Source organism: Pinus tabuliformis, chromosome 8 (assembly GCF_031772625.1).
Source record: "Pinus tabuliformis cultivar Carrire ecotype Pingquan chromosome 8, CPIR1, whole genome shotgun sequence".
In the NCBI taxonomy this organism is placed as follows: domain Eukaryota; kingdom Viridiplantae; phylum Streptophyta; class Pinopsida; order Pinales; family Pinaceae; genus Pinus; species Pinus tabuliformis.
The window spans coordinates 1558197298-1558208096 of record NC_142294.1 but is presented as its reverse complement, the minus strand read 5'-3'; the positions used below and the strand labels follow the sequence as shown (position 1 = coordinate 1558208096).

Below are 10799 nucleotides of genomic sequence, written 5' to 3'. Positions count from 1 at the left end.
GTTTCACTAGAAGTGCCCACTAATTATTTTCTAGTTTTAACTCCTACTTCCTTATTACCAAGTATTTGAATTTCACAGTGATACTTTGTACATACCTTGAAGGAGGTTTTGGATGAGTGCATTTTGCCTCTTTTTCCGATTGTTCAAGTTATTCTCCTTCCTCTTCATTGATGATCTGATTAGGTGGATTAATGAATCTTGTATGTTTGCTTTTGAAAGGTAATTTCTCATCAACTTGTACATCAATACTATCAACTATTTTGTGCAACCTTTTATTGTAAAATTTGTAGCCCTGAGTATCCTAATAATATTCCTTCATCGGCTCTAGCATCAAACTTACCCAATTTATCATCATTATTTTTTATGTAACACTTTCTGCCAAAGACTACAACTTTTTATTGATGTTGGTTTAAGGTGTTTTTTCATTATTTGGCTTGAGATATGCTTTGTTTAAATTATGGACTATTGTATGAATAACTTCAGCCCAAAATTTATGTGGCAAATTTCTTTCATTAATCATTGCTCTTTTACATAGTTTAATTTTTCGCTTTGAGCTGCCGCGCTGCAACCCTAGCCGCGCCTTCTGAGCGACCCCGCAAGCGCTCTCCCTCATGGAGCCTGGAGGCGGCCCTGCGGCCCCTCCCCCCTTTCCTCCGGAGATCGAAGCCTTCAAGGCTCTTGTAACTGCAACAGGAAAACGTCAGGTCACAGGCCCGCAGCAAAAATTCGTCAAAAAACTGGACAATATACCCAAGGTGGCCTTACCAGAGGAGGAAATCTGTAGATCTGCGCTGAATCTTGCAGAAAAAGGTCTGATCGGCCAGTTCACCGGTTTGTGGCCATCCCCGAGAGCAGTCGAAGAATGGGTCAAAAGGAATTGGCTACCTTTGGTAAATGAAGGAATCAAGATCTATTTTGTAGGCAAAGGGTTCTTCGTTTTCTTGTTTGACAGTACAGAGGACAGAGGCCTGATTTTCAGAAACGAGCCATACTTCATGGGGCCTCAAGGACTCTACTTGAACAAATGGTCTACTGATTTCGATCCAGCGCAAGACGTGCCCAAGGCGGTTCCTGTTTGGGTGCGCCTCCCGCATCTTCCCCTGCATTGCTGGAATCAAAGCTCACTTCAATCCATTGGAAACACACTTGGAAAATACATAGACCAGGCCCCAAGGAAGGATCAATACTCTTGTGCCCGGATCTGCGTGGAGGTCGATTTGGAAACAGGATTACCCGAAGCGATTCAGCTATCGGTGGCAAACTGGACACACATACAAGAGCTTGATTACGAACAGCTGCCTTTCAAGTGTCGATTCTGTCATGAGTACGGGCACTTTGCAAGATACTGCAAAAAAAGAAACGAGGAGACAACAGAGAAGGAAAAAGAAGAACAATGGAAACAGGCAAAGAAGACAACATTCAGCAGACAGAGTAACAAAAACAAGGCTAAAGGGACAGAGAACAAAGTAGATAATGGAAGCACAAGTAACCAAAACGTCGGAAGCAGTGAAACAAAAGGCAATGAGGGGGATAAAAACCCCTTTGAAATCCTCACGCCTCCTTCAGATCCTCCGGAAGCAGGGGAAGAAGAACCACCACAGCAGGAGAATATTGAAACCATAGAACCAGGTAATAACCCAATCCCCATCCCAAGCAATATTTCTTCCCCTTCATACGCAGATATAATAAAAAAAAAGAAGAAAACCATAGAGAATATGGGATCATCAGATGATGAAACATTTGAAAGGACAACAAAAAGGGTTGGACGAAGATCAAACAAGGAAACTAGAGAAGAGGAGTCAGAAAGACAAAAAACCCTCGGCAGTCAAGCTACCATCGAAATGACACTAGGGAGGAATATCAGGCCTAGGGCCTCCAAAGGAGGAGGGCCTACCCCTTCAAGTGGTAAATGATGCAGTTGATCTCTTGGAACTGTAGGGGTCTGGGTAATCCCAACAAGGCAGAGGCTATCAAAGACTTATTGAAGATGGAGACCGCGGACATCCTTATGCTCCAAGAGACCAAAGTAGAAGGGGAAACCCTTCTAAACACCAGCGCTATGAAATGGAAATTTGATTCAGGAAAGGCTGTTAGTGCAAGGGGCACGGCTGGAGGAATAGGTACTTTTTGGACAAAAGACTTCTCACTAGAACGATTCTTAGCGACCCAACATTGGATCTTCACAGAGCTGCGTCACACCGTAAGCAATCTTTCCCTCGCTCTGTTTAACTTGTATGTCCCTGTTCATTATGAAGAAAAGAGAGAGTGCTGGAGGACACTCTTGGATTATATAGCGCAAATCAGCCCCTCAAATTTAGTCATAGGTGGAGATTTGAATATAACTCTAGATCCCAAAGAAAAGAAAGGAGGGATTCAGTCTAGAGATCCTTTCATCAATACAGTGGGCAATTTGATTCTGCAGTGGGATTTGGTAGACTTCAAACCAGTGAAAGGCAAATACACCTGGACAAACAATAGAACCAGAGAAAATCATATCTCTGCCAGATTGGATAGGTTTCTCATCAGCAGCTCTTTAATGATGGACAACAGAATAGTTTTCACCAAGATTCTTCCAAAGCTCACATCGGATCATAAGCCTATCCTCTTATGCCTAAAAGAAGAAGAAGATTTAGGCCCCCTTCCATTTCGTTTCAACCCTCTTTGGGCAGGTAAAGAAGGGTTTTTAGAAACAGTTCAAGCAGCATGGAGGATAGATGTACTCGGTTCCCCAAGCTATGTGTGGGAACAAAAAATGAAAAATACAAAAAAAGCACTCAAAGATTGGATAAAGAAATCCATGCAATCCCCCAATAGGCAGAGGAAGGAGGCAGTTCTTCAATTGGAAGGAATACAACTTGAAATGGAGGAGAAAGATCCCTCTTCCACAGATTTAGCCAATGAAAAATCTGCTCAAAGGAATGTATACTGTTCTTTTAGAAATGAAGAGGAATATTGGCGCTTAAAGTCTCGAAGTCTGTGGCTCAAATCTGGGGACAGAAATACCTCATACTTTCATAGACAGTGCAGGGCCCGTCTCTCGCGCAATCATATAACAGAAATTACCAGCACTAGTGGTCAGGTATATAAAGGATTTTCTCAAATCAAAGAAGCAGCTGTAAATCATTTTCAGAACCTTCTTAGTGCAGAAAGAAATGGGAACGAGGAGGATGAAGTAGAGTTTCTCACAACCATCCCAAATCTAGTCAGTGAGGAAGATAATGATTCTCTGATGAGCCCAGTAACGGAAGAAGAGATAACTAATATAGTCTGGTCCATGGAACCAGATAAAGCCCCAGGTCCCGACGGTTTCACAGTACACTTTTACAGAATTTGTTGGGAGATTATCAAAATTGATCTCTTCAGAATGATAAGAGGAATCTTGAGGAAGGCAAAAGTGGGTGGTGGAATAAAATCCACATTTCTCGCTTTAATCCCCAAGGAAACAAACCCAGGATCCTTTGACAGATACAGGCCGATCTCCCTTTGTAATTCATCATACAAGATCGTGGCCAAACTGCTGGCAAACAGAATTAAGCCACTACTTCAAAAACTCATCTCTCCAGCCCAAGGAGGATTTGTGAAAGGCAGACAAATCTTGGACAATGTCATTCAAATCCAAGAGGCTCTCCATTCCAGCCATACACGGAAAGAACAAGGTATGATTATCAAATTAGATATGAGTAATGCTTTTGATCGTGTTAACCGTTCTTTCCTGCTCAGGGTACTTGCAGCCTTTGGGTTCAGACAGGAATTCATAAACCTTATCAAAGCCTGCATCGAAAACATCTGGATCGCTCCAATGGTGAATGGGAGACCAACAGAGTTCTTTTTAGCCACCAGGGGACTGAGGCAAGGCTGCCCTCTGTCTCCCTTTCTCTATATTCTGATGGCGGATTCATTAAGCAGAAAGTTGACACAGGAGCAACAAAGCGGCACCATTCCTGGGATAAGAATCGTGCAAGGCGTAGCCCCAGTGAATCATGCGCTTTTTGCCGATGATTCACTCCTGCTCGGGGGCGCTTCCATGAGAATTGCTAAATCCTTCAAGACAATTCTCCAAAAGTATTGCAGTGTTACTGGAGCACTAATCAGTGAGAGGAAAAGCGCAGTTTACGGATGGAATACCGATCAACAAACAATTGAAAGGATAGCCAGTGAATTGGGGTTCAAAGGCTATGCAGAGTGGGATAAAATAAAGTATCTTGGTCTTCCGTTGACGATGGGATCCAATCGCAATTATTTGTGGGAGGAGGTGATTTCCAAGTTCAAAAATAAGATAGCAGCGTGGGGCGGAGTCTGGCTTACCACAGGCGGCAAGCTCACTCTCATCCGTTCGGTGCTTTCAGCTCTGCCTACTTTCCAAGCCTCTTTGCTGATGGCTCCAAGGCAAATCGCAGATCAGATCTCTTGTTTAATGCGGAATTTTTTGTGGAATGGTGGGAAGGGGAACAGTAACCGTTTTCACTTAGTTAATTGGGAAATGGTGAAGCGTCCCATTGCTGAAGGTGGACTCCAAATTAGAGACCCCCAACAAGCAAATCTAGCCCTGGGTTGTAAACTCCTGTGGCAGCTAATATCTGAGCCCACGCATCCTATCAGCCAGCTCTTAAATCTCAAATATCTCAGAAATCGGTCGATCATCTCCTTCAACCCAGCGCCTTCTCCTAGAGGAACACAGGCTTGGAGGCTCTGTTGCAAAGGGATAGATTTCTTCAGAACACATTTGTATAAAATTCCAGGGAACGGCAAAAAAACATTGTTGTGGAGAGACCGAATCATGGGCCATCCTCCACTCTCAGTCATAAACGAAATCGCAGATTTAAGAGTCTGGTTAAGATCAAAAGGAATCAGGAAAATCGAGGACATTGCAGAGTGGGATAACAAAGGCAATTGGCAGTGTTGGACTTTGCCCAACATACCAGCGCACTTAAAAAATCAGTTAAACTATTTCATAGATGCAATCACAGACTTTACTCCAGTGCACAAGGACGAGGAAGATTCATGGGGTTGGGGACAAACAGGGGTATACACAGCCAAACAAGGGTACTTACAGATGCAAGGCAAAAAGGACTCTTCGCACCCGGAAGCAGTGTGGAAGCAGATCTGGGAAAGCTTCAGCATTCCGAAGATCAATTTCTTCTTTTGGACTTTGTTTCACAACAAAATCCTGACTGGAGATAACCTATGTAGAAGGAACATTGTTGGTCCACATCGATGCGTGTTCTGCAAAAAAGCCTTGGAGACCTCAGTTCACATATTTATTGAATGTGAGTATGCACAGAAGGCCTGGACTAGCTTCTTGGCTGGACTGAATGTTAGACCCCCAGTGCATTGTTCGATAACAGACATGTTTTCGTCTTGGAAAGCTCGTTATCCCTACAGCATCGCAGACAAATCTCTTTGGCACAAGGTGTGGATTGCAGCTCCAAAATATGTGTGCTGGAAGTTGTGGCTCTCCCGGAACGAAATTGTCTTTAATAAAAAAGAAATGTCTGCAGGAAATGTCGCAGAAAAGGCCAAGAAACTACTAATAGAAACTCTGAGACAATCCAATGTCAGAGACAGCTCCCTAAGAGATGAAGAAAGAGCATGGTTGGGTGATTACACTCCTACATCGAGTCCTTCAATAATCACTCGCCCAAATCACAAGGAAAACTGGCAGATTCGAGACACTTTGGAAAGCTTCCAGAAGTGGTGGAAATCTCAAGGAAAATGCACTATCTTCTTTGACGGAGCCTCGAAAGGCAATCCAGGCAGGTCAGGAGCTGGGGGGGTCATTTATCTCCCGAATGGAAGAAAAGAGGAATTCAGTTGGGGACTCGGAATTAAAACCAACAATCAGGCAGAAGTCCTCAGTCTTTTAAAAGCTTGCCAACTGGCCAGAAAAGGAAACCCAAGGGAAATCTTAGTGTTTGGAGACTCAGAATTGCTGATAAAATCTCTATTAAATAAGAAAGGGCTCAAGGATCCAGTACTGAACAAACAGATATTAAGAGTGAATAGACTCATGAAGGACTTCTCTTCAGTTCAAATCTTTCATATCCTCAGAGAATTAAACACAGAAGCAGACAGCCTGGCAAATATTGGATGTAATCTAGAAAAGAACATGATCAGCATAAATGCAGGAGAACCGAATATGGCAGCCATTCCTTAAAAGGGCAAGTCGATCTTGTAAAAGCAGAAAATTGTTCTGTTAGAAACAGAAAAATGTAAAACTTGATATGGCTTTGGCCACCCATAAATAAAATACCCGTTTCGGTTAAAAAAAAAAAAAAAAAATCATTGCTCTTTTCGTTTGTTGCATTGTTCTATTTTTCCTTTCAGCTACTCCATTTTGTTGAGGAGCGTATGCAACTATAAATTGTCTTTTTATGCTATTTTCTTCACAAAAGTTATCAAACTCATTTGAAGTAAACTCCCCCACCTTTTTCTAGTCTTAAAAACTTTAATTTGCAACCAGTTTGCTTCTCAGGAAAGGCTTTGAAAATTTTGAACTTTTCAAATGCTTCTGATTTTTTTTTAAGAATGCAACCCAAGTCAATCTAGTGTAATAGTCAATAACCATCATGAAGTATCTCTCACCACTTGGAGCCTCAATTCTTGAGGACCCACATAAATCTATATGGACTACTTGTAAAGGTCTAGTGGATGAATGTTCTTCAGTTTTGAAAGGAACACGAGTTTGCTTCCCCATTTGGCATGACTTGCAGATTGTATTATTTAGCATTGTAATTTTTAGCAAGTCTCTTACTACTTCCTTTTTGCTGAGATTTATAATATGCTCAAAATTCAAGTGTCCTAGTCTTCTGTGCTACAACCATCTCTCATTAGGTTTCTGCAAATAACACTCCTCATTTTCTTCCTTGAGAGTGTATACATTATTTGAGCTTCGCACAACTTTCGCTACTCCTTTGCTTATGTCACGAAAAGTAACACCATACTCTTTGTCACACATTTGTCTTAAGTGAACAAGTTGTGCTTGAGTCCATATACAAAAAGAACATTTTGATCTTTATCCTTTCCATTGTCTAGGATCATTGTGCCCTTGCCCATTATCTTGCCTAGAGCATCATTTCCAAAAGTAACATTTCTTGATTTATTTTCATTTAGTGACAAAAACTTACTCCTATCACCAGTCATATGTCTAGAGCATCCACTATCCACATACCAATAGCTATTTTGGTTTTGGGCATATAAGAAAATGCCACATTTGTCTTTATTTTCTTCCTTTCTCTTCTTCCAAAACTTGGGTTCTTCTTGTATTTGCTTGATTTGATAAGTTGGTTTGAATTTTCTAATTCTACAATCAATTTCTTTATGTCCAAACGTATGACAGTTATAACATTCAATAACATCAAATAGAGGAGCAAAAGGATTGTTGTCCCTAATATTATTTCTACATGGATTTTCAAATATGTTATGTATGTTTGACCAATAAGATTCATTTCTTTTATTTCTTATATGAGTGCTTCTGAGATATGTTTTGCAATTTACAACTTTGTGCTTGAAATTTGTGCAAGAATAACAGTAACCATAGAAGAATTTTTTGTACCTAAGAATAGTTTGCCTTTGAGAATGTGATATTTTGGACATTTAATGACTTTTTATTTTAGGGGAATATGGCTTTTGATGATTTCTTACCTAATATTTTAGTTTGCTCGAAACTCAGTGATAGAGTTTCCTTGGTTGCTACTGAGTTATAATGTTACCTACTGCTGATTTTTCACTTGTTCAGTGTGTCTATTGTTGTAAATTTTCATTGATTGTTGTTGAGTTGTATTAATGTCTATTTTATTAATTTTTTATTATTGATTGTTGTCATTCCCTTGAATTCCATTGTGATTACTTTTTGTGAGTGCTTTGATGAATTTGATTGGTCTTTTCTCTTCAAGTTTCTTGTTATTTGTTTCTCCCTCATAGCCCAGGCTGGTCTTAATTAGAGGGGATCCTTGAATACTAAGAATTTCATCTGCATTTTTAGATCCTTTAATATGCTTTAGGTTCTGGTTCAGTTGAGCTTGTTTTTTCTCCAATTCCTTTCTAAGAAAGGCTACCTCTTCCTCCAATTTTCCACATTCTTTGCATTTTTATTTCAGTTGTTGTAATAGAATGTCTTCAATATTCTATGCTTCGTCCAAATATACCTTTAGAAGAAAGAGTGATAAGTCTTCATATTCATGTTCTTATTTTTCATACTTAATTAATAACTCTTTTTGTTTCTTATTCTTTTTCTTAAGTCTATCAATTTCTTCTAAGGAATTGATTAATTCACCTTCCAAGTCTACTTTAGCCTCTTCTTCATTTAATTCACAGTCATCATGTCCTTCATCATGGATTTATATGGACATGAGCATGAATTCATTGATCCCTTCTTCATCAGAATATTGTTCATTTTGATCTTCTCACGAGTTATTATCTTCTTGGGTATAGAAGATTTTCTTTTTTAAGCTCTATTCCTTCTTAACTTGCCTGTATTCTTTTCTTTGCTATCAGATTTACTATCTTCCTTTTTTAATAGACATTTAGATGCATAATGACCTAATATTAAACAATTAAAGGATCTAAAAGGTAGGTTACCTTTATATTTGTCAGTTCATTTCTTTAGTCTTCTCACAAACTTAGCCTCTTCTTCATCTGATCTAGAACTTAAGCATTCTTTTTCAACTTTGATTTTCCTATCTGCTTTAAAGCCTACTTACCTTTATGTAGATTTTCCTTTTGCAGTTCTCATTTCATAGACAGTCAATGTTCTAAGTAATTGGTCCATTGTTAAACTTTCAAGGTCAGATATTTCCTCGATAGTTGATACCTTGGTGTTGAATATAGCAGGAAGAGATCTGAATACATTTTGAACTATAGTGGAATCCTTTATAGTTTCATTAAGACCTCTCATGGTATTTACTATTTCATCAACTCTAAGGAAAAAAATTTGCCAATTCTCATCCTCATTCATTTTTAATGACTCAAATTGCATTCTATAGACTTGTAGTTTGGCCTTTTTTACCTTACCATCACCTTCATAGTTGTTTTGCAGCTTGCTTAACATTTCTTTCACAATTTTGCAAAGCATAACTATAAAAAAATTTAATTTAGACCATCCACTTAGGATTGCATTCATATCTTTGGAATCAAATGAACACTCAAGCTTGTCATCTATGTTAACCAATGCAGGTGCCTTTTCATAGTCATTCACCACTACATCCCAGACAGCTGCACCAAGGGACATTAGATATGTACTCATTCTCACTTTCCAAAAGGTATAATTCATTCCATTAAAAAGAGGATATTTGTTGGTAACACTTCCATCCTGGCTAACCATGTCATAGGTTTAGATCTTCCTTCCATTTGTTAGATCGTTTCTAATGGAACTTGCTCTAACACCAGTTGTTGGAAAACAAGATAATAATGAGAGGAGGTGAATCAATATTATGACCAGTTTTCACAAAATACATAGATTCAAATATTCAAGAAATGGCCATGTAAATAATACATAAATCACACAACAACACCATAATCATCATACACATATGAGACGTTGATTTTTACGTGGAAACCCATAAAGGGAGAAAACCATCAATATTTTTTTCAATTTTGATGAAAATGCAAGAAACAACTTATTTTAACATCATATTATGCAGGCAATGCCCTATATGAGGCTCCAACCTCTTTTTCTTTGCAGTCACCAACTTGCAGGAAGCACCAAGTCCCACTATTTACACGCACCAACCTGCTAATATTTTTCAGGAACCTACCAGAAGGAGTCACCAATCCCTTGACCAAAGATGTAAGTAATTGTTCTATCCAACTCTTATGATCTTCTTTTGGCATCACCCTCTTTGTTTCTGGTCCTCTGCAATTTTCTTATACCGAATAAATTATGTTTTCACTCAATCTCCACTTATAGCCTTTGTTTTGTCCTTCTGCTCCATATTTGCTTCAATTTTTTTACATTTGACAACTTTATCACTATATTTTTGTGTCCACTATTTCTCTTTTTCTCTCACGTTGTTAATTTGATCAGAACAAGTCCTTTTTTTAACAGCTTGAAGCACAATTTTATATCAATCTCCTCTCCTTAGTTGTGTCTTTTCGCATTCATAATTATCAAGAATTAAATTGCTTCGTATTCATTATTTTTGAAGTTCACTAGCCACTAAATTATTTAATATGCAACACCAAATCTATGTGTAAAGGGTGCCTAGACATCGAATTTTATCCACCTAAAACACTATAATGTTGGAATGCCAAATGTTATATCTCCATTATCATGTCAAATATAACAGAATGCTAAATTTGATTTCATAGCACTGGAGTGTTAGCTCCTGAGTACATATGTCTAGGGGATAAGACCATAAGCTTAGCTCATTAGACCTTAAACGCTCAATGACTTAACTACATGTACTTATTGTTGAACCCATGCCTTCTAACTTAGTTGATCATCGATCAATCGCCCTTCTATTTGATCAACAGTTGATATTAATTGTGCCCCCCCCCCAATGCCTGGAGGTTAATGGAGGGCAGAGGTACTTAATCTGTTGGTTATGTGGTTGAACCCCATACACCTTCCTCCATATCTCTCACCACTTGATCTAGTAGTCTATGTCAATTTCACCCTCGCCCGCTATGCATGAAAGTTAATGGAGGGTGGAGTCTGCAATTCATCTTTTTGTGGACTAGACCCCAAGGCCTCTTACCCTACCTTGTCATGTCCACCTAGACCAACTAAACTTGCACCACATGTCATCCTGCATGACGTCTAAACCACATCATCATGTCCCTCTTTCAAAATTCGTCGGAAA

General features: G+C 39.1%; 1 protein-coding gene across 1 annotated transcript; it reads left to right on the top strand.

The window, feature by feature from the left end:
- Nucleotides 1-611: 611 nt before the first annotated feature.
- LOC149241909 (uncharacterized) lies at nt 612-6154 on the top strand. Its single transcript, XM_089370720.1, has 2 exons — nt 612-1629; nt 1965-6154. Exons 1-2 carry the CDS (start codon nt 612-614, stop codon nt 6152-6154), a joined length of 5208 nt encoding a protein of 1735 aa, XP_089226846.1.
- Nucleotides 6155-10799: the final 4645 nt, after the last annotated feature.

Coding starts and splice junctions, on each gene's coding strand:
- LOC149241909 (XM_089370720.1), top strand. CDS start 612: ATGGAGCCTGGAGGCGGCCCTGCGGCCCCTCCCCCCTTTCCTCCGGAG. Junction 1,630..1,964: donor TATTGAAACCATAGAACCAG/GTAATAACCCAA, acceptor CCAACAAGGCAG/AGGCTATCAAAGACTTATTG.